Source organism: Colossoma macropomum, unplaced genomic scaffold (assembly GCF_904425465.1).
Source record: "Colossoma macropomum unplaced genomic scaffold, Colossoma_macropomum, whole genome shotgun sequence".
NCBI classification, from domain to species: domain Eukaryota; kingdom Metazoa; phylum Chordata; class Actinopteri; order Characiformes; family Serrasalmidae; genus Colossoma; species Colossoma macropomum.
In genome coordinates this window covers 36,921,660-36,946,148 of record NW_023494799.1, presented here as the reverse complement: position 1 = coordinate 36,946,148, position 24,489 = coordinate 36,921,660, and the positions used below count along the sequence as shown (strand labels likewise).

At 39.4% G+C, this 24,489-nt stretch overlaps 1 protein-coding gene and 2 non-coding genes across 3 annotated transcripts; all 3 read right to left on the bottom strand.

Annotated features, from left to right (window-relative positions):
• Positions 1–14,794: 14,794 nt before the first annotated feature.
• rpl13 (ribosomal protein L13) lies at positions 14,795–18,234 on the bottom strand. Its single transcript, XM_036586745.1, has 6 exons — positions 18,133–18,234; positions 17,339–17,455; positions 17,053–17,194; positions 15,925–16,098; positions 15,158–15,214; positions 14,795–14,996 (listed from the first exon to the last, which is right to left on the bottom strand). Exons 2-6 carry the CDS (start codon positions 17,440–17,442, stop codon positions 14,838–14,840), a joined length of 636 nt encoding a protein of 211 aa, XP_036442638.1. The 5' UTR covers positions 17,443–17,455; positions 18,133–18,234; the 3' UTR covers positions 14,795–14,837.
• Positions 15,287–15,371, bottom strand: LOC118819584. The gene has a single exon (XR_005008187.1). It is a non-coding gene; the product is annotated as a small nucleolar RNA MBII-202 (small nucleolar RNA).
• Positions 16,189–16,277, bottom strand: LOC118819585. The gene has a single exon (XR_005008188.1). It is a non-coding gene; the product is annotated as a small nucleolar RNA MBII-202 (small nucleolar RNA).
• Positions 18,235–24,489: the final 6,255 nt, after the last annotated feature.

Genomic DNA, 24,489 nt, shown 5'->3' with positions numbered 1-24,489 from the left:
ACCCTTTCCTCTCAAAACCACCATTTTATGCAAGTTATTCATTTTTCAGTGCCAGAAAAAAAGACGAAAACATGTTTTGAACTGAAAATTATTCAAAACCCTCCAACACTAAGCATATTATCAAATTTATCAGGACTTAATTTGTTCATTCTTTACGTTTGTGCACCCAACTGCCAACATCAACTCTTCCATCCTTCCAATCTTAAAACCAATGAGTTACAGCTGTGTCCTCACAACAACAGCTGTTCCCAAACACTGACATTATGTAACCCTTCATAGCTTCGACATTAACATTCACACAAGCAACTAACAACACAGACCTAAAAATTTCGTCCTCAAGTGCTTTTAAAATGGCTAAATGAGATATTTCTAAAGAGACTACATATAAGATAATCCACATGCATAAGGAAGAGGGAATTCAAAGAAAAATAAGAGGGAAAAACAAGAGTTTGCAGAACAAATGTTCAACCTCTCTGCACCCCTGCCCCACCCCCAAATCCCCTCTCACAAATTCAAACTACCATCCTGCTGAAACTCGGACTGATGAGTCTAAATTTGAGATCTGTAGAAGTAACAGAAGGCACTACTGTACACTTTTGCCATTATATATGTATAACAACATCTGGAGCTAGTGATTTGTTTTTGATTGGAGGTATCATGAATGCACAAACAACACATCATGAAATACACCCTAGAAAATGTTTAATCAGGAAGGAATAAATTCAGTGACTTTATTTTCAGGGTCCTTTTTAGATGAAACAAACACTCAACAGACTCTCGGTAACATGTCAGAAACATATGAGGGTGAGGGTTAGGATTGGAGTTGAGGTTAAGGTTAGGGTTAGGATTAGGGCCAGGGTGAGGGTTAGGATTAGGTTTTGCTTTGAGGTTAAGTTTAGGGTTAGGATTAGGACTAAAGTGAGGGTTAGGATTAGGTTTTGCTTTGAGGTTAAGTTTAGGGTTAGGATTAGGATCAGGGTGAGGGTTAGAATTAGGTTTTGGGTTGAAGTTAAGGTTAGGATTAGGATTAGGATCAAGGTGAGGGTTAGGATTAGGTTTTGGGTTGAGGTTAAGGTTAGGTTTAGGATTAGGGCCAGGTTTACGGTTAGTTTTTGGCTAAGGTTGGTAAGGTTAGGTTTTGCGTAATGGAAGTAACATATCAACAAAACATGTTCAACAGAACATCTACAAGATATTTACTTCAGTGTATTCAGATGCTTCACTACTGCTACTTCACTGATATGTTGTTGATGTGTTACTGATAATCTGTGAAGAGTTTATTAATCATCTACAAAGAACCACTCCAAATAAAGTGCTACCATAAATTCTACACCAAGATAACAACCCTCGGCACACTGCTAAGAGAATTAAGACTTACTTATCAAACAAAGAAGCAGCTTATATCTTCAGACCCAGAGCTCAGACCTCAACCTCATTGAATGTGTTTACTTGTGAGAATCAGAAAATGGAACCAATTTAGACTAACCCCAACTAAGACAAAACTTTGTGAAAACATCCACTGTAGATTTCTTTGAAAAACTGAAAGCGAGTTTCCTAAAGAGAATGGAAGCTGTAATAAAGCCAAAGAGTGAACACATGAACAAGTGTTGAAAAATCATATATTTAGTTGTTGAATTTTGTGTTTTCATGCTAAACAAGCGAATCTTGTTCTTATTGGTTGTTGACTGAAAACTAAACAAATTAACAAAAGGGTGGTCTCTGACTTTTGCGCAGTAGCCTATTGTATAAAATAAAAACCACAAGCCGTAATCAGACACTGCCATATCAACCACATTCACCCCAAACGTCCTTCCTAGTGAACCAGAAATGAACTGTAAATGGATTAATCTATATCTCCACACATGTATGACACCACAGAGGTGGTCTGGCCAGGTGAGATCATCTCATCCACTGACTTTAATGTCAACTGGGCGGTTCCGTCTTGCTTGAGCAACAGACGCCAAAATTGCTCTTTTCACCTGGCAGCGCTGACAGACATACATCATTCTTTTTGTACATAACGCCCTGAACGAGTAGAGCCTTTTACATCAGCCTCCTCCTAAATACTGAGAACAGACCAACAACGGCAAAAAAAACAGCAAACAAAGCAAAGAGACAGAAGCGCGCTGACAACATAGCGCGTTTCAGCACCACGGCTCGCGGACAGCTCCCCGGAGTTCAATGGAGGGAGAAAAGAGTTTTAAACGCGGTTGGCTTTGATCTACGTCACAACAGGAGCTCTAATTCAAATAATCAGCTCACGTGTGAAAGGCAAACAGGAAAGCTGTTCAGTTCAGCGCGCGCCAAAGCAGAAATCCAGTCTGCACTTTTAAAGTTTGCGCTTCCACTTACCTGAACGTTTCCCACCCCTGGGATGAAATCAGGCGCCAGTCTCTAAGTTTTCCACTCGGTCTTCTGCGAAGCACTGACGCTAAATGGTGTCTGCGCACGCACAGCGCTGCCCTGGTCTAACGCACATGACAGCTTTGTCTCATTCAACAGCGCAACCACCAGCTCACCATTCACCAAACATACCGCACACAGGAATGACTAAACCCAGCCTATACGACACACAGTGAACGCCTCCGTTTGAGCTCTAACCCTCCTGACAAGCCTCCTTACTGTACCACAGTAGGACTCCTGCAACACAACGCACAACTGTGCAAACGCGCATATCATTCTGTAATATTTTGTACATAATTTCTTGCTGGTCAACGTGCTTGTCTGGTCTGGTCAGTATGTTCCATGTCACACATGTGTGCACTAACCAAGCCAATCCCTTGTATATGTAATACTTGGCGACTCTAATTCTGAACAAGTTCAAAGTTAACACTTAAATGCTACACTTGCGCATGTTGCACCACGGTGTGCGGAGAAACAACACCAATCATTAATGTTCCATATAAATAAACGCTGCATCCTTTTGCTTTTGGCTTCCTCGACACAAATATGCCAGGAAAAGAAAGAGACTTGCAGCTCCGTCACTCTCAGTCACTAATAAGGCTGCCTCCATTCTCACTCACTGAAAAACACAGCTGAACTGAAGAGTCTATAAATGTGTCTGAAGCCAAGATCCAGCGCCTCTTACCTCCTCGCGCACTTGTTTTTCAACTGTTTCGTCCACGGCTGCTAATTTTTCCGAAAGTGATGTGCAGTTGAGAGCAGGGGAGGGGTGGAAAAAAGAGGAGAGAGAGAGAGAGAGAGAGAGAGAGAGAGAGAGAGAAAGGCGTTGTTATTTCTTTTTCCCACTCATATTCCGACCCTATGCTCCGATTGGATAATGAAGTCCCGCCTTTTGTGCAACGATTGGATAGTAGTTCATACTCTGAAGAAGTCCACCAATCCTACCGCAGGTGGGCGGGGTTTTCGCGAATACAGGTGGGGAAAAAACGAAGGCGAGTGAAGTATGTTCGCAGAGCTGCTGCGGGTGATGATGATGAGAAGAAAGAGGAAGAAGCGGTGGATAATGCGCTGTCATTTTCTGCAGGAGGGCCATAAAAATACGACTGACCTTAGAGTGACCAAAGGAGGACGTCAGTTATCTCCAGAGTCGATAACATGCATGGCCAAACAAGAACAGACAGTTCGATTCAATTGCAAGATCTGCTGTAGATATCTTGTGAGTGCACAGCTGGTGGGTCTGTCGGTTTGGCACTGTTTAACCTGTCTGTCCATCACATCTGTAAATAATAATAAAAAAAAAATCTATTTTTTTTTTTTGCATCATTTGAGCCCAGCAGCTGCGCTTCACACTGTGTGAAAATTTCATGATGAATGGACAACAGAAATGCTCCAACATTGCTTGAAATAGAGCCTCTTTACCTTATAACTTACATACTTATAACAGATTGGTTCTTCAAGGGTTCTTTAACGGTTTTATTTAGAACCACAAGTTCTGTATAGAACCATTATATGCTTAAATGGTTCTTTGCATGGCAAAATTGTTCTTCAGATTGATGGAGAATGTGTTGTATATGATTCTGTATAGAACCTTTTTTAAAAATGGTTAGCAGCAAAGAAATCTGTGCTTTATCACATGGAGACCTGCTTCAATTAAGGAATGTCTTTAAGCCAAGGTTCCTAAACCTTCAGCAGTTCTTAGGGATGGAGGTATTGTTCTAAGAAAAAACCTTTAGCAGGTAAATAACCTTTAGGTTCTTTTGACACATTAAAAAGGTTCTAAACACTCACATATCTCCTTCAAAACAGTGGTACGTAATGGACCAATCAATAAAAGGTTCTTTTAGGGAACCATTTATGGTTTATTTCTTAGAGCGTGGTCATTTTTTTGGACGAGACAGTGTTGCAGCGGAAAAAGAGAGGCTCTAGAGGTTCTATATAGCACAAAAAATAGTTCCTCTACTGTGACTAGCTTAGCGCCGTAACAATAGCAAAACCCCTTTTGGTGCTATATAGAATCCCTTGATTAATATAAATATATTTGTACATAGCAGAGAGGATTTTTTTCTCCTTACATAGGTCCCTCCTGTCTCTATATTTTGTGTATATTTTTGTGTATATTTAACATACTTAATATTTTTTATATTTAATATATTTAACATAGTTTCAGTATTTTCTTGTATTTTTATTTTTACTTTGTTTACTTTGTAGAGTGATTACCTGACCTTGTGGCCTTGCCACAAGCATTTCAATGCATGAACGTCCTGACATGTTGTGCAAATGACAAATTGAAACTTGAAACTTGAATCATTTTAAAAAACAACACATTCTCCACCGATCTGAGGAACCATTTCACCATGCAACTGGTTCTATATAGAACTTATGGTTCTAAATAGAACAATTCCCTTTACTAAAAAACCCTTGGAGACCCATCTTTGTTAAGAGTGTACATTAAAGGTAAAGAATATTTTGGCCGTCTTCTATAAAGGTGCCATTTTGGAGATCTTTCTGGACAGTGGTGATGAGGTCAATAACCACATTTCAGTACATTTCCCTGTACTTAGAAAAAGTAGAGAAAAACTATTTACTCAAGACACTTATAATAAAGCAGCTGGCCACTGGCTTCCATAATAAGCGATACAACTGTCCACTGGCTAAAACAAGAACTGACCCAAATAAGAACCAGTGGTCTTGTAGTCCATCTTACACCTGCTCAAGACAGCTGAAACCATCATATTAACCGTGATTAGCGACTATCTGGTTTGAATTGTCATTTTAATCACTTTATAAAAACTCCAAAGCGTCTAATTTAGCTAATTAGCTACCTCACTTGCTAGCTTATTTTCTACACTACGTTGAAATGATATACTACACAATTACACAAATGTCTGCATTTACACAGACTCATCTGAGGAGCAGCAACACTTTCCTATGTTTCCCCTCAGAGTGTGAACTGACATGTTGGCTATCTTGCTTAGCTAGTTGTGCTGATATGAAGTAATATAGCATTCTTTTCTGTGCCTAAACACTCATAAATGTCTACAGTAATACAGATCATGTTTACAATCCAATAAAGCTTCTATTTTCTATGTCGACTGAGAAAAATTGAGCAAAAACACTTCTGTGGAGGCTACCATAAACGCTAATAGCGCTAGCTTTCTGATTAGCTTATGTAGCAAACTGATTGTGAAGTAATACTCCTAAAAATAGCACATTGACACATTAACAAGACGATCTAGCTTACATTTCAGTGCTCTTATTGTCATGTAATCATTCTTGGTCACTTTATTTTCAACTGGAAAAGCAAAGAATTGGCTAAACTTTCATTAGCTTTAGCTGCAGAGAACAACCTTGGGTACCAAAAACCATCAAACTGGAACCATCAGTATTGGAGTGATGGTTGAAAAAGCACAGTTCCAGTTTTCTGGTGCCGAAGGTTCCAATACTTGTTATAACTCATGGAAAAACATTGAAAAATGTTCTTTTCTAAGTACAAGGAATCATATCAAAGTTATTTCTTGTACTATTTGAATGCATGACACACATGCAGAAAACAGAGATTAGGTATAGAAACGTGTTCCACATAAACACTGGGAGCCACAGCTGTAAACTGCCTGGCTCTTCAAGTGTGGTCTACGCAGCACTATGACCCAGGTTTAGCATGAATAGCATATGTTATTAAAATGCTCCATCTTCACGTCATGGTCCAATACATTCTTTATGAAGGTGCAAGAGGTTAGCAGCAAAGAAATCTGTGCTTTATTTATCACATGGAGACCTGCTTCAATTAAGGAATGTCTTTAAACAAAGGTTCCTAAATCTTCAACAGTTCTTGGGATGGAGGTATTGTTCTAAGAAAAAACCTAGCAGGTAAACAGGCTTTAGGGTGTTTTGACACATTAAAAAGGTTCTTCACACTTACATATCTCCTTCATAACAGTGGTCTGTAATGCACCAATCAATAAAAGGTTCTTTTAGGGAACTATTTAAGGTTTATTTCTTAGAGCGTGGTCATTTTTTGGACGAGACAGTGTTGCAGCGGGAAAAGAGAGGCCATCTAGTCACAAGTCCAATTTCGGGTGCTGCAAATGACTGTAGGCGCTGTGGGAAAAGTGAGAGATGAACTCCAAGCTGGATGTAATTTGATGAATGCATGAAAAGGAAGAGGAGAAAGACCCGAGAGGTGGGAAAACTGAGGTGGTATGTTCCTTCTTGATTTCAGACCCTAACATGCTCAAAAAGCTTTCAGTATGCAAATATACAGAGACAGTACTTACACTGTATGTCCAAAAGGTTGTAGACACCTGCTCATCCACTGTTTCTTCTGAAATACAGGGATAATAATAAATTATAGGGAGTTTGTTCTGCTTTGCTGTAGTGACAGTCTCTACTGTTCTGGACAGGCTTTGCACTAGATGTTAGAACATTGCTGTGAGGGTCTGACTGCATTCAGTGAAAAGAGCATTAGTCAGGTCAGGTACTGATGTTGGATGATCAGTTCTGGGTCACATATGTCCCTCAGACACCTCCCAAAGGTATTGGAAAGAGCTCTAGAGAGGTGTTATACCCCTCTAGCCGATGCTTGGCATTGGGCCTGGTGACCTAAGTCTCGCGTGCATCCCACTTTATTGTCTGTGCTTTTCTCTGGAGATTATGCTAGTATCTGAATTCACTAATAGGAATGGTTGTCTGAATACTTTCTGGCAACTACAGGGTGTCCCAACAACACTTACATCATTTCGTAGTCTAATAACAGCCAGTTCTCCCTCAAATGACCTCAAATTTTAACAAAATGTGTAAAAACTAACCAAGTAAAATTTTTTTTTTTTCAGGTTGAAGAATGGCGTTCACTAGAAATGAAAAGGCATTTTGTGTGTTAGAATGTGCTCGAACACAGTCAAACGAGAGTGTGCAGCGTGCATTTTCAAGAAAATTCAATAAAAATGCACCAACTGGAAGATTTGGACACGGCACAAAAAATTCAAAGAGGAAGGCTGTCTGTGCAGCGCAAAGGCATCTGGACGACCACCAGTATCGGAAGATATTACATTTGTGAAGCTGTGAAATCGGTTATAAAATCTACATCCCTCTGAATTTCGTGTTCGAATTTTGACAAATAAATCTTGTATTGTTCAACATGAAGCATTTGATTTTGTTTGCCTACGACATGTAGTTGCTCAGATATTCACATCTCAAATGATGTCAATTTTTTTGGGACACCCTGTACATTTTTCAAAATGCATCAACAAGTGAGCCACCCGCACCATCATGTGACAAAGAGCACGTTTCTGTTGCTACAGCCTCTACCTGACTGCTGAATATCAGTTTTAACACGCTACCCACAAAGCCATCCAGAGCTTACATAACCATCACTCACTCCACTGGATGTGTGCTTTCTCGTATGAAGTGCCTGAACACATGACCTGTTGAAGTAGTCCTTACTACTGCATTTCTCATGCGTCAGCCCACTTTCCTCACTTAGATAACAAGATATAAAAACAATGAACCTGTTCCGTTTTTGTCTGAAATGGAAACTGGAATTGGCTCCCCCTCCCTGAGGGATAAGAACATTTCCTCCACCTCCAGTTAATTCTTCTGCTCAAGCGTTTGCTCGACACAAGGAAGAACACAGCATTTTTGCTTGTCGTGGCCAGAAGATGATGAGGCTGATGTCTTTGCTAATTCAGTTTGCTGATTTATTTCGCTAGTTCAAGGAGGTCAAGAGGCACTCCGGCACTGGAAAGAAAAAAAAAACTGATTGGCCATAATCCTAATGAAAATTAGCGCTAGCACACATGAAACCAGGGTCGAGGAGGCAGACCCTCTTGCTTAATAGCTCTTCAATTTTTTTGCGGCCTCCAAAGTGATGATTTTAATTACTTGCTTTATTGAGTTGTTTGTTTCATGGTCAGGCTGCTATTTAACCCTTAAACTGGCAGACATAATATACACCGATCCTTGCTACTACGCTCATTGTCCATTTTATCAGCTCCACTTACTATATAGGTGCACTTTGTAGTTCTACAGTTACAGACTGTAGTCCGTCTGTTTCTCTGCATAGTTTGTTAGCCCCCTTTTACCCTGTTCTTCAGTGGTCAGGACCCCCAAGGGCCCTCACAGAGCAGGTACTATTTGGGTGGTTGGTCATTCTCAGCACTGCAGTAACACTGATGTGGTGGTAGTGTGTTAGTGTGTAGTCCGCTGGTACGAGTGGATCAAACACAGCATTTGGCCAATCAACATGATACAGATATGAAAGATGTGTGTATAAAGACATTACTGGTTTGTGTGTGTGGGTGGGTCTATGGTAAATAAGTAAATCTCATTTAAAAAACAGCCAATCAGAGGCTCAGTAAGTCCATGCATATTACGAAAACAGTGGTAGTACACAGATGTACGTAAACACGTTGGTTGACATCACAAAAACTTTAAACAAGCTGCTTTTTTCGGTTTAGTTTGCATATATTGACTGCATGGACAGGAGAGTGAACATTATGTTTCAAAACTATAAGTATATACTTCATCAAACTCTTAAAGGTGCTAGAAGGGTTCTTTGGAGTGAGGCCACTGAAGAAGAACTTATGGTTCCCTACAGAAGCGTTCAATGGTTCTTTAAAGAACCATTTCTGTAAATGACATGTAAATGTGAAAGAACAGTGGGGAACCCTCTGGGCCTGTGAAATAAAAATACATATCTGTCATTTTTAGTTCAGTTTTGTTTAATTCAATAATCATGCTTGTTGTATTTAATGTCTGCAATTTTTGTAGTAATTGTTAATTGTTGGTTGGAAACAAAAGTCTTGAAACACCCAACAAAAAATTATACAAGGGTTTTTTTCTTTGTGGAATCTCGATCTGTACTGAGCCAGCTACCTTTCCCATTGGTTAGGCCTTCAGGAGCTGAACTGAAGGCCTAACACTCCAGATTAACCACTAATATAATGAGTAAATGACATTTAAATTGCAGCTGGTGGGGCCAGTTTTGTGAGGAAAAAATGCCACTCTAGGTCTTCTGGAAGTTCTAGATACATCACTGACTGAGAGAGTAGTAACTACGGCAAGTGTTTGAATCAGTTGTTACAAATGGAAAACAGCAGCAGCTCAATACATTAAATATACAAGGTAAAACATTTGTTAATATATCTGTTTCGGGCTTAAAGTAAAACACATGGAATGTCTTTTACAAGCTTTAAATGTCCACATTTAATCTAGAACAGCCAAAAATGTTTATGCCATTAGCTTAGCGCTAACATACAACAGGGTCACAAGCAGAATTTGCATTATCATAAATACAACACAGTATTTTTCCTTGGTTTGGACAAGTTTGGACATTTATGGCCTGAACTATGGCCTAGGTCATGGTTTGCCACTGGTAAAGAACTGCCACATAATGTTAAGATTCTATTCAAATTAAAGGTCTTTCCTAACCATTAATGATTGAGGAGTCTTTATTATTAAGAGTGCATATAAAACTAATATGTAAGTTATACGGAACTGGAAAGTGTGGACCCACATGTTGGCCCTTGCACTTTAAAGGTCCCAAAATAATGGAAAACTCAATTGTCCTCATTTGAAATAAGAGTTTGATGTAGTCTTAAAAAGCACAGTTCACTCCAAAGTTCATAAAGTCCTCTTTTGGAGACTGCAGCAGAGCCTGTTTTGAAATCATTGTTTTTGTGATGTGACATGTCCACCTAAAATCTGCCTACAGCAGTTTAGCCCCACCCATTCACATTGAAGTGATAAGGAATGTTTCAGCATGGACTGCTTTTTGAATGAGACACAACAGAAGAACAAAGTTTTAAAAGCTCAGGTAGAATAAAAAGAAGTTGGAAACTAGTCTTGTAAAAATGAATTATGGCTGCTTATGGCAAATAAAACCACATAAACATCATAACACTGCTGTCGAAAGAAAACCATTTTTGTCGTTTTGCAGTTCTTGACATAATTTGAAAATGCTTGTTGTTCTTTACACTGTGTGTAAATTTTATGATGAACGGACCAAAAGAAATGGCCTAAAATGACTTGGGAAAAAGTCTGGTTCCACTGACTTACATTAAAAGTAAAGCAGGTTTTTTCCTTCTCCTGTAAAGTTACCATTTTGGAGATACAAGGTTTTCTTTCGACAACAGCGATAAGTGAAGAATTAAGAGGACAAATGTAGGATATGGGGTTATTCAAGCTTAAAGATCTAAGACTCCATTCTGTACATACTTCCCATCCAATGGACTGATCAAACAGAAGCCTCGCTGCCATCATGTCTCACCTCCCACTGGAAGCCGCAGAGCCCACAGGGGGATTCCGCGAGTGCGAGGAGCAGCAGGGCTCCGAGGGCTCCACCTGAGCTCCAGCACCGAGCAGCCCTGGACCACTGCCATCTGCTGCCGCAGGGACAGCCAAGCCCAACACATACAGCCCTACAGCCATGCCATCATTCAGCCAGTTAAGAGTATATTCACTGCTTAATCTGTCGAGAAGACAAAACTCCAGGTCCAATTATTAGAAAGCTCATTCAGCTCAAAGGGATTCTGAAAGTCAGACAGCAGTTCCTAAAGGAAAGGCACTATATGAGCTATAGAATTACAGTACATAAACATAGACACTTGTACTAAAGTCATATGAACCCATATGACCCACTGTATTAAATAGCAGTGTTCAAATATACACTCTTCAAAAAGATGGTTCTTCAAGGGTTCTATAGTAAACAGAATGGGTATATAGAACCATTTCATGCTTAAATGTTCTCTGCATGGTGAAATGGTTCTCCAGCTTGATGGAGAATGTGTTTTATATTGTGCTGTATAGAACCTTCTTTTGAAAAGGGTTCTACATAGCACCTAAGAGTTGTTCTATTTTTACAAACTTGACATTGTAGCAATAGAACCCTTTTCAAAAAGGTTCTATAGCTACAATGAACCATATACAAGATTTCTCCATCAATCTGATGTGCCATTTCACCACAAAAAGAACCTTTCAAGCATGCAAATGGTCCCTTGAGAGTTCACAGTTCTATATAGAACCACAGTTTTTTTGTGTAGCACCAATAGAACACATTTTTTGTTGTATACACGTATACAACACATTCTCCATCAATCTGACATACCATTTCATGATGCCAAGAACCCTTTAAGCATGCAAATGGTTCTTTGAGTGTTAATGGTTCTATATAGAACCACAGTCTTTACTAAAGAACCCTTAAAAAACAGTCTTTTTTAAGAGTGTAGCACCAAAAAGGGTTCTTCTTAGGTTACAATGTCAAGTTTGTAACAACAGAACAACACTTTTTGGTGCTTTATAGAACCATTTTCAAAAAGGTTCTACATGCAACCATGTACAACACATTCACAACCAATCGGAAGAACCCTTTAACCATGCAAATGGTTCTTTGAGTGTTCATGGTTCTATACAGAACCACATTCTTTCTTACAGAACCCTTGAAGAACCATCATTTTTAAGAGTGCACTACCAAAAAGCGTTGCTCTACTGTTACAATGTCAAGTTTATAACAACAGAGGAAGGTTGTTGAGGCTATAAAGAACCATTTTCGAAAAGGTTCTACATGCAACTATATATAACACATTCACCAGTAGCCTCTTATGCTCCTTGGAACGCACTTCTTCATATTCTTCATAACTTTCATATTTCATAAGCTACATTCAAAAGGTGGGGGTCGTATGAGAGCTGTAACTGTCTTCTTTCCAGTCAAATAGATGGGTGATGTCATTTTAAACCCTTATAATAAAAGAAACTGAACTCACAATTTTTTTTTCTACTGAAAGTCGACCCATTTTTCCACAAATCTGGGCTATAAACTATAAACAGATGACGTCTCTTCAGTGATCTGCTCTGTAAAAATTACTTTTATAAAATAATACAAAGAGCATCTAAGATTTTTGGCTTTCAGCAGTAAATTGTAAGCATATAGCAATATGTGTATGATCATAAAACACATGTTCTGTTAATTTGAAGAGTTTTTTAAATAAATAAATCAAATAAAAATGTACATTTATTTCATGCAGTTACTGAAAAATATGCCTTACGATTTGGTCATGTAAATTCAGATGGAAAAACCAAAATATACCCTGGTGAATAAAAGGTTAATCTGAAGGACCATTTCACCATGCAAAGAACCATTTAAGCACAAAATACTTCTATATAGAACTCGTGGTTCTAACTAGAACCATTCCCTTTACTAAAGAACCCTTGAAGATCCATCTTTTTAAAGAGTACATTGTAGTAGTCATTCATAACGTTTGTATGAATGGTTTAATGTAACCATTTCTAAATATGAAAGCAATGAAAAACAGCACACTTTGGACTCCTTACATAACCTCCTATGTAATTCTCAGCCAGCTCCCACTCCTCTGTGTTCAGATATTCTTGGCCTCATTGATTTACATGTAGGTTTTTAGGCAAAGATCACAAAGCTTAGTTGATTCAAGACTCCGCCCACTGTGTACAGTGCCTATATGTACTCCTGAATAAACAAATAATCCACTTTGGCTACTTTTATGGTCAGATTGCACTGCAAATTAATGAGCAGTTCTCGCAGCCATCCTTCCTCTCATTCTTGTCCACTACACACTCTGGAAGGAATCCAGTGACATTTAAAAATAAAGGTTCTCCAGATAATTTTAATTCATCCCCTGTTCTGTCTCAGCGATGAAATTTAATGAGCCTTGAGGACACATTCGTCTCAAAGACATTGTGTACATCAAAACAGAGGACATCTGTTTAGCGGGGTTGAAAATAATGTGTTCTTGCAACACCAGTCAGCTATTTTACTTACATTCATTTCTCCAACATACAGGATACATGAACTCCTTCGCTGCAAATAGACAGGACTGGGCAGCAGGGATGTAATGTTTGCATAACACACCCACTTTCCTCCCTGCTTAGCAAACCTCCACCCAGGTATGACACCAAAAACCTCATCTGTTGAGGATAAATGGTCTATTACAGTCCAGAAAACAGCCACTGCCAATTGCCATCCAGCTGTTGATCAACAAAGACCAAAAAAACCTAAATTTCAAGACAGAAACCTAACAACATTATTTCAATCTGATATAAACACCCTGCAGCTTCATGTGAGATTAGATGTGAACTTGTGTGACGCACATACAGCGATCAGGCATAACATTATGACCACCTCCATGTTTCGACCCTCATTGTCCATTTTATCAGCTCCACTTACTATATAGGTGCACTTTGTAGTTCTACAGTTACAGACTGTAGTCCATCTGTTTCTCTGCATACTTTGTTAGCCCCCTTTTACCCTGTTCTTCAGTGGTCAGGACCCCCATGGACCCTCACAGAGCAAGTACTATTTGGGTGGTGGGTCATTCTCAGCACTGCAGTAACACTGACGTGGTGGTGGTGTGTTAGTGTGTGTTGCGCTGGTCTGAGTGGATCAGACACAGCACTGCTGCTGGAGTTTTTAAACACTTCAGTGTCGCTGCTGGACTGAGAACAGTCCACCAACTAAAAATATCCCAGCGGGCAGCGACCTGTGACCACTGATGAAGGACTAGATGACCACCAACACAAACTGTGCAGCAGCAGACGAGCCATCGTCTGACTTTACATCTACAAGGTGGACTGGCAAGGTACGAGTGTCTAATGGAGTGGACAGTGTTTAAAAACTCCAGCAGCACTGTCTAATCTACTCGTACCAGCACAACACCCTAACACACAACCACCACATCAGTGTTACTGCAGTGCTGAGAATGATCCACCACCCAAATAGTACCTGCTCTGCGAGGGTCCATGGGGGTCCTAACCACTGAAGAACAGGGTAAAAGGGGGCTAACAAAGTATGCAGTGAAACAGATGGACTACAGTCTGTAACTGTAGAACTACAAAGTGCACCTATATAGTAAGTGGAGCTGATAAAATGGAAAATGAGGGCAGAAACAAGGTGGTCATAATGTTGTGCCTGATCGGTGTACGCAATACTAAAACTTTATCAAGAAAAATTGTAAAAAATTGAAAGCTGACAAAATATGCACTGAATTTGCAGTTGTACTATTCATTTTAAACACAAATTATTTTTTCCGCCTCCAGAACCTTGAACGGATGCTGAAAGCTTTGGAATCAGCCTCTCGCACTCTACAAAGTATGTAATTCCTTTTCAAATACTACCAAGGCTACTGAAAAGAAGGCGAAACAAAAACAGAACCAGCCATCAAGCAAAATGAGAAGACCATGCAAAGTTAAGCTGTGAACCTCTTCCACTTGCTGCCACCTAGTGGCCAGAAACTTAAGGACATAACCCATCTGAGACCTAAAGTGCACAAGCACTGATGCTTTTAAATGCTGGTTTAATTTGTCTTAAACACAATTTGGCACCACACAGGTGACAAACCTCTTCATTCTCAAATAAATACACAGTACAGTATTTTGGAAGGCTTTATTCTGAGTTTCATACAAATAATCGTTTATTTCTTCTTCTCTACATCCTGCTCGGCGGCCTCCTTTGCCCTCTTGGCACGGATGCCAAAGAGGCGTGCATTGGCGCGGGCCATGCGCAGGCTGGCAAAAGCCTTGAATTTCTTCTCGTCCTCCGTGATCACGTGGGCCTTCTCTTTCTTGTAGACCTGTGGGGGCGACACACGAGAGAGAGAGAGAGAGAGAGAGAGAGAGAGAGGAGTGAGATTTGTGCCCATCAGAAACTGATGAATAAATCAGTATTATGTACTGATAATGCACAGAAATCCTCCATCATGATTGCATGAATGTTTCATTAAATAATACATACGTTTTTAATGGGCATGATAGGTCCAGTGAGCTGTGTTGCCATCTTGAGCTCCTCCTCCTGGAAAAGTTCAAAATAGGTCAGCAGAAATGCAAGAGTGCCATTTTGAAGTGAAATTATTAAAAATAAATAAATAAATCAATGCAGTCATCAGCTGGAAAAGGGTTCAAAGGAGGATCATCAAGGATGTGCAGAGATTCCGGAGAAAGTGTCATCATCTGACTGCAAACTAGGTTTTAAACCTTTTATAAATCAGACAGAGCAAATGTTTGGCTATTCATAGCTTACTGCTACATACACAACAGCCTGTAACTTGGTGTGAGTAGGACCCAGCAATAAGCATGAACACTAATGCTTTGTTTCCATTAACACAGCAGAACTTGACTGGGACAGTAGCAAAGCAGCTGGTACTGGTCAACAGGGCTTAGTTCGCACCTTCATTTATGAAAACACTTGTGTGAAACAAGTTCTGATGCATTAGCAACATCTGAATAAAATAACCCAATTCCTTTCAGCAGAGAACAAATGTTAAGTCTATTCTGATTCTAATCTAATTTACAGTACAATAAATCTGATGCAGTGTCATCTGTCTGCTGCAGTTAAACGTTAACGTTATGAAATCTGTCTGACCAGCACCAGCAAACGTGTTAACAAGAGGACGTTAGAAACTCCAGCCACTATGACTCTGATGTGTCAGGTGAAACAAAGCTAGAGACCATAAAATTGCAGGGATGCCAATTCAGTAACACAGAGCATGATAAACTACTTACAGTGCTGTCTCCCTTCTTGGGCGCAGAGGCCTTCCTGGGGAAGAGGATGAGTTTGGAGCGGTACTCCTTCAGCCTCTGTACATTGGCCTGCAGGGACTCTGTGGATCTGTTGCGTCGGCGAGGGTCAACAGCAATGCCAATGGTGCGGGCTACTTTCCTGTTGATGCCAGCAGCCTGAAAGAATTATCACAAGTCAGCTTTAATTATTTGGCCTGATTGCAAATGTTGAGTTAATATAATAGAAATAGTCCATATAAGTGCAATATTAACTTCAGAGCATAACCGTCATCAGCAAAAAGGGTTCAAAGAGTATCATCAAAAGATGTACAGAGATTCCGGAGAAGTTGTCATCATTTGACTGTTGCTCTGAAGTGTTGATCTGAATTGCTTATATTACAATCACTGTTAATTCGATGAACCAAAAAAACTCATGACTAAGCACTAGTAATCTGACATTTATTCCCCTCATAATTTATATTCCTGATTCTAAAAAATGGCCAAATACAGGCCTTCTCTTACAATTTTTTACTTACAGCAAGAGATCTGACTATCTAGAAACATCTTTGGTCATCAACCTTTTTCATCATAATTCCTACAATCAAAAAGCCCTTCTCTAAAGTGAGTCCTCAACTGTCTTTACCTCATAAAATTTGCGTCACAATAGAAGATCTGAGCAAATAAACAGATTAACAGCCAACCCAGACAGTAAATTAGACATCTTGGGAAAACATTTGTAACCAGATAATCAAAGCTCACAGTATGGCTTAGCAATAAATGTGAGCTAATGTACAAACATTTTAAATGCTTTTCTGAGCATATTGTGGAGATCAGCAATACTGACCAACTGCATGTTCCATTACAGACACATTTAAATGGATGCAGATCACACAGTAAGTCATTATACTAATTTTTGATTGATGAAGTGACACTTGTGGCTTTTTTTGGTTTGTGCTCGCTCTCATTGAACAGAAAAACTAAATATCATGGCGCGATACACAGCGTATCGCAGATGTCTTTCGAAAAGCCGCATTACGTTTTTGTCCTGTCGCCTACACCTGGACCCTAACACCTGCAACCTAAGGTAAGAACACTGCACAAATCCTTTAAAGTGTACAGAATCAGCCATACCTTCAGCTCTTCCAGGGAGAAGCCACGTCCAGAGCGAACCTTGTTGTGATACCTTATCGTCGGACACCTGACCGCTGGTCTCAGTGGTCCAGCGACAGGGCGAGGAGCGATTCGGCGAGCCTTGGCCTGACGAGCCTTGCGTCTGCAGGGAGCCAGCAAAAGGCAATTAAAAACAGGACTCGAACCCCGTTAAAACAAATTCTTAGAAAAGCGACAACATAAGAACTAACTACAGAACTCATCACACAGCATTCATAGACGACAAGCACACATCCTTTGGGCTCACCTGCGGAGTTTTCTGGCTGGCTGGTTGAACCAGGTGCGAACTCTCCTCTGCCAGTCCTTATGGAAGTGGGGGTTCAAGATCATGCCATTCCGGCTGGGGGCCATGATTGCTTATTCCCTGAAAAACACACAGGATACGTCAATTTCTGTTGGACAGACAGCACAGCTCACACATTACACATCACTAATGAACACAGAACATCATCATGCTTAACTCTCATCACCTATAATGCCGTATACACCCAACACACACCTAAAACACCCAATATATACCTAATACACCCAACACGAACCTAAAACACCCATCACAACCCTAAAAACACCCAATATAAACCTAAAACACCCATATTTCATGAGCCCTTATCGAGTTAAGTGACATCAATGCTGCTCAAGCTGTACTCAACACTGTAAGCCAAGTCAAAGGGCCAGAACCGGCTACCTACACAAGCACAACAAACCTAGCGTAGTTTGCCGCTTTCACGAATAATACCCACTTCAAAACCACTTAAAACTTTTCCGGCATGATTAAACAGCCAATTTAACACGCAGAAAACAGCTTATTTACACACTCTGGCGTTTTCTGTGGGCAGACATGCGCGCTGCTAACAGACTACACACACCTCAAAACCAGCCTCATTTTACAGATTTAACAAAACATACATGGACAATAGCGGCACATTCTTATAGATAACAAGCAGCACTGCTCATCTGATCGGGCAGAAACGCTGTATTACGCGCTCATGGAGAGGATTGAAAAGGATAAAGTAGGCGATGCGGGAGGGAATCTACACGTACCGTCCGGGGAGGAATATGGCCGAAAAGAAAAAGGAATAGGCAGCGCGGTGCTTTGTGGGATATGGAAGCGCCAGCCAATGAGAGCTGTAACCCGGATATGTGGAGCTCTAAAGCCACCCCAGCAGAATGACACCAAAAGCGCGAGAGAGGACTTTTAAATCATTTATTAATTTAATGCGTTAATTAATCGCTTTAACAGGTTTAACAAGCGTAGAAAATGACAATGAACGCTTTACTTTCCGGTTAACCACACCGTTATCGCCGTGTGAAAAGACTTTTATTTTGTCAAACTGTGACGCGCTCTGTTAACCGCTCGCCGGCTTTTGCAGGTTTTGTCAGAGAACTTTTTTGGTTGTTGTTTATTTCCAGCATATAACCATATATATATATATATATATATATATATATATATATATATATATATATATATATATATATATATATATATATAGGATGCCTTACAGCCTTCACATTCCAGAATAAACAAAATAAAAAAAAATAAAGAAGAAAGAAAAACAGAAACAAAAAACAATACCATTGGGATTAAAATAAAATTGAAAAAGCTTTAACACAGCAGCGGATTTACAATATTTCTTATTTTGCTGCTGGTGCCAGTTCACTAAGGTAGAAATGTAATCACACAGATCTGTGCGTACGAACGTGATGTATGAAGTTCACCTTGTGTATATAAAGTTGAGCTATTATTATGATCAGGTTTATTATAAAACTGTTTGGGTTCAACAAAAGGTCATCAAAAAGATATAAAACAGTGGCTTTTGAGGGGGATTTCTTTACCAGTCTTTCTCTTCAGGTCAAAAAAGAGATCAACCCAGAACGAGTAAGAGAATACGGAGCCCCGGAGGGGACGGATGTAAAAAAAAAATAATAATAATTCGAGCGAACGTTTTGTAGTTCGCACGCACGTTTTCTCTTATTCATGGTCACGATTTCTTAAATCGTTCCCTCGTTTTCTTTTAATCGTGCGCACGTTTTCTTTACTTCGTGGGTTCGTTTTTTTTATTCGTGATCACAAACAACGTTCATTCAGTTAAAAATAAAGCATGACAACGATTAAAAGAAAACGAGAGAACGAATTAGAAAATCATAATCACGAATAAACAAAAACGCACCCACGAAGTAAAGAAAACGTGCGCACGATTAAAAGAAAACGATGGAACGATTTAAGAAATCGTGACCACGAATAAAGGAAAACGTGCGTACTAACTGCAAAACCTTCGCTCGAATTAATTTTTTTTTTTTTTACCTCCGTTCCCTCCGGGCTCCGTAAGAAAATACACAATTAAAAAATAATCAGTGGATTCTGTAGCCCCTTTACAAAAAGTACATGCGTCACTCATGTCGAAGGATTTACTCATCATACCACTGACAGGGTAGAACCTATGCAATATTTTATAAAGCAGTTCTTTTAACTTGTTATTAAGAACATATTTATAGGGCGGTGTCCAAATTGTGCGGCTGTTCTGCCTTTGTTGAGTTGACCGCTGTAATTTTGCTTTTATCAGAGAACGTGTAGAGAGGAGAATTACCGCTGTGCAATGTTTCAATGTGCAATGTGCAACGTTTCTCAAACGCTAGAGGGCGCTCCCGAGCGAGTCCAAAATGAATGGGGTGATATGGAGCATTTGAGCAAAATCATAGTTGATAAATGCTTAAACATTTTTAATGTAAAAGAATGCGATCATTTCCTGAGCACAGAACTGCAAAAAAACATTTTAACACTGCTGTTATATTTTTAAGAGCTTTTAAACTCGAGTTATAGGAGTTTAAAACGGCGCCTCATGTACGTTCATGACGTCAGTGACCGCGAACAGCCAATGAGCTGCTCCGCTCGCCAATCAATCATCACGCTCCAGCGGTAATGCCCGCCTTCTGCTGCCCAAAACCCGTTTGCTGTAGAAAAAAGGAAACATACAGGTGAGTTTTCTTTGTTTTTTAGTGAAATCCATCCTTCTACTTTCTAAACTTAAAGGAAAGTTCTGGTTCAGTGATTAGAAACTATTTTAACTTTTCGTTTTTAGCCGTTGAGCTCCATTCACTCCCATTCATTGAGGACTCACTCGCGGGCGCCCTCTGCTGTTTAGCAGTCCTGTTTTAAAGTAACGGTGGGGGGCTCTGCTAAAGCTGCTGCAACAGAATGACACCAAAAGTGCGAGAGAGGACTTTTAAATTATTTATTAACTTAATTTAATGCATTCATTAATAACTATAACACATTTAACAAATGTAGAAAATGACAATCCACGCCTTACATTCCCGTTCACCACGCCGTTATCGCCGTGTGAAAAGACTTTTATTTTGTTAAACTCTGACGCGTTCTGTTAAGCGCTATTTTTAAGGTTTTATAATTATTTGACTAGATTTTTTTATTTTTCTGTGTGCTCTTTACTCTGTAGTACCCATCTGAAGTCTGCTCATTAATAATACAGTTACATTTCTGACCAATTATAACGTGCTACTTTTAAATATCACATGCAGCCAAAGCTATAATTTCGATATTTAATTTTGTCTTGCATATTTCAAGGTACCATGATTTCTTTTCTATTTTGTTTGTTTCTTTCATTTTTCTTTTTTCTGTATTTTTTATTATTATTATTATTATTTTTTTTTGCTGTTTCTTATTAAAGGGGAACTCCACCGATTTTCCAAAATGTATGCATGATTAAATTTCATTATGCATTTCACATCAAATTACTCTAAATGACTCTAAATGACCACTGAATTATGGAGACATTTTGAAAAAAACAGTGGAATTCCCCTTTAAAATGAGAGAGAACTTCAGCTTGACCGTCAGAATTGTGCTGTTTGATGCAAAGTTGATTCCGAGCAGCGTTCATTTTAAATATCAAAATATTACAACTTATATTTATTAAATAAAGTAATTTTTATGTACTTTTCTTTAGGGTTTGTGATATGTGAAAAATGTTATATCACAATACTTCGACATTTTCTCAATATTCAATACACATCATGAAATCAAATATTTCTGAGGTTTAATAAGTTGGTACAGACAAAAGGGCACCAGTTGTGCCACATTTATACTGTCAATAATGATGAATACAGTGCTTTGTATTCAGTGGTTCACACACTGCACTGCACTTAATCTAATAAACAGGACTGATTATGCTTTGTAGTGAAACGTGGTTTGTCATGGTTCTTGAAGTACTGACTTGTCTCTCTGTTCTGAGTGCTGGTCACTAGGGGGCTGAGTAAGCAAGTGCTTGAACTCTTCATCCAGAGTATGGCCTTATATTATTCCCTTTACAGTAGGATCCTCAAGATAACTTACTGACAACTTATAACTTTATACATCGATCAGCCATAACATTAAAGCCTTGTTTCTACACTCATTACACTGTAATTCAGTTACAGACTGTAGTCCATCTGTTTCTTGGCATGCTTTGTTAGCCCCCTTTTGCCCTGTTCTCCAATGGTCAGGACCCCCATGGACCCTCAAAGAGCAGGTACTATTTAGGTTGTGGATCATTCTCAGCACTGCAGTGACACTGACGTGGTGGTGGTGTGTGATAAATAAACGAAAGAAAACCAACATATTAATCAATTATGTATTTTATCACTTTGTTTATTTACACTCACCTATTATAATCTAGGTTGGTCCTATGATGAGAGTATTTCTTTTTGATATTTAGGCTTTAACTTTGCATAATAAGCTTTAAGCATCACTTCCTAGTGTGAACACTTTGTGCCCTGGTTTAAAACTAATCTGATTTCCCAGATGAATAAACCTGGTGTTGAATTTAATTATAATATGAGCACATTTTTTAAAAAGGCTTTTAATCTTTATTAAATTTCAGGGCAGGACTTACCAGTTAACAGTGTTGCAGCCACATGCCTAAAATGATTTTCATACTCAGCAAACCTTTCAGTGACCCATCATGCCCGGTGATAGGGGGCTTGGTCATCCTGGAAGAGACCACTCCCATCAGGATAGAAAGGTTTTATCACAGAATCAAAGTGATCAGTCAGAATAATGAGAAAAAATGAAAAGACATGTTGACCCAAATCATGCCAACAAGGTGCCCCTGACAACATAACAGAACCACCACTGTGGGCATCAGGCCTGTTCTGTTCTCATGAGGTGGATCTCATATCTTCAATCATTCATCCTTATTTCTTTTCCTAGTGTCTAAGCTCCTCCCTCTGAGGAAACCAGGAAAAGTGGTGGTAGTAACACTAAACATTGCTGTGAGGATTTGATTGCAGTCAGCCACAAGAGCAGTAGTGAGGTCAGGTACTGATGCTGAAAGATTAGTTCTGGATCACAAATGGCACTCCAGCTCATCCCAAAGTTACTGGATGGAGTTTCATCACTCCAGAGAATGCAGTTCCACTGCTCCACAGCCCAGTGCTGGGGGGCTTTATACCCCTCTAGCCCACGCTTGACATTGGACATGGTGACCATAGGCTCATGTGCGCCTGCTCCAGGGAAACCCAGAGGGTCTACTGAGAGCCTACAAGATTTCCTATGGAGATTATACAAGCCTTGTGTGCAACTGAACACCCCTGTCATCAATGGGTGCAAACTTAAAGTAGCTGAATTCACTAATTAGATTAGGTGGCTGGATACTTTTGGACATTTGGTATACTTTGAACCCCTCTGATTTACCAAAGCCACAAGTTGAATTTTTGTTTAAAAACTCAGCGTTAAAATGAGTAATTCATTAGAACCAATGTTCTTCTAAAACAGAGACTCTGCTCACCGCTTCATTAATCATTAATAATCCTCGCACTGTGAAACTCATCTCCATGTTAATCTAAAGGCAAAGGTCAAGGTGCACAGTGCTCGAGTGCAGCACAGTGCGTCTCCTATCCCTGCTCCACATTCAGCAATAGATAACTTTGGTGTTCTGTACAGTAGAAGTGATTGCTAGTTTACTCAAAGTCAAATATGAGGCACCTGATTTAGTTCTTTTTTTAACCCTTGTGTGGTGTTCAGGTCTGTGGGACCCATTTTCAATGTTTACCAAAGGAAAAAATGATGTGATTTATTATTATCAACCTCAGATTCCTTGTCCTTTGCTCATTTTCTGTGAAGAACATATAAAATAACCCATTTTCAGTGTCTTCACTCTGTTCACCTCCCACACATTTATATTACACATGTGGTGTTGGGTGAACCCGTGGGGAATAAAAGCGTGGAGGTGCTGTGTCCTTCACTCTGTTCTCCTCCTACATGGCCTGCTGTTAGTGAGTGTGTGTGTGTGTGTGTGTGTGTGTGTGTTTATTTATGTGTCTGTGTGTGTGAAGGTGGACAACATGGACAGGCTGCTGACTGGCTACAGCTGCTAAAGGAGAACCCTACACTGGACACTTTGTGATATTTTAAACATCTGGTATTTTTAACATAAAGTGTTATGGCTGTATTGATTTAAAAACAATAATGTGGTGGGTCCACCAGACCACAGAGTAACAAACACATCAACACCACACAAGGGTTAAACACATATCCACATAACCACATTCCTGCAACTCTCCAATTCAGAGTTTGATCTGAAATGTAACTGTTAACGCAGGAGCGCGGCTCCCACACGGTCAAAAGCATCAGCCTGTTAGTGATGGGAAGTTTGATTCAGCTTTACCGAACCTTTTTTAATGAATCAAACGACTGATTCATTGATTCATCAATTCAAAAGTAAAGTCAACTTTATTTTCTTCTAGTCACACTGGAGCCTGAGCTCCATTACTTCTGCTCACTAATGTAGACGGACCTGTATGTACATTAGAAAGACACTAATATAAACAAAACTGAAGCCAGCTACAGTATTTTATGAACTAAAAGATTAGTATTTGATTTCTATTATTAAACAGGAATTTGACAATTTTTTCTAAATTCCAGAATAATTCAGTCCTTGAGATGTAAAGATAAGTCAGAGTCTGGTGTGAAATGGTTCACTGCAGAGAAACTCACATATTATGATTTCTTTACAGTGGTGGTGATGGGAACCAAGGGTCACAATGTCTACAACACAAATATAGCCATTTTATTTACTCTCCAAAACCACCAGCAAACTTACACGTGTCCTCTGACGTCTTATAATAAAATGTTGATAATGGTAAAATAACAGTAAATTTCCTTTGGGTACAATTTTGCCTTATGATGCCCTGCATGTTCCACTGTGAATGGATTTTAAAATAACCTGGACCAAAACAGTTTCAAAATATCATATCATAAAACCATGTCTCAGCAACATATTGATAACAATTTAATATACACGTCTTTCTGTGAGGGAGCTTCTGCAGACACTTTTCGGACATTCTGACTTAGTATGTTTTCTCTAAAGCAAAGCATTTTACATCAAAACACCCTGAACGACACTG

Bases quoted from the DNA above. Each gene is read 5' to 3' on its own strand.
- rpl13 (XM_036586745.1), bottom strand. From the start codon at position 17,442: ATGGCCCCCAGCCGGAATGGCATGATCTTGAACCCCCACTTCCATAAG. The intron at 17,195-17,338 runs GTGAGCCCAAAG...GGCTCCCTGCAG, and splicing joins CCAGCCAGAAAACTCCGCAG to ACGCAAGGCTCGTCAGGCCA. The intron at 14,997-15,157 runs GTATGTATTATT...TCGCCCCCACAG, and splicing joins CTATCATGCCCATTAAAAAC to GTCTACAAGAAAGAGAAGGC.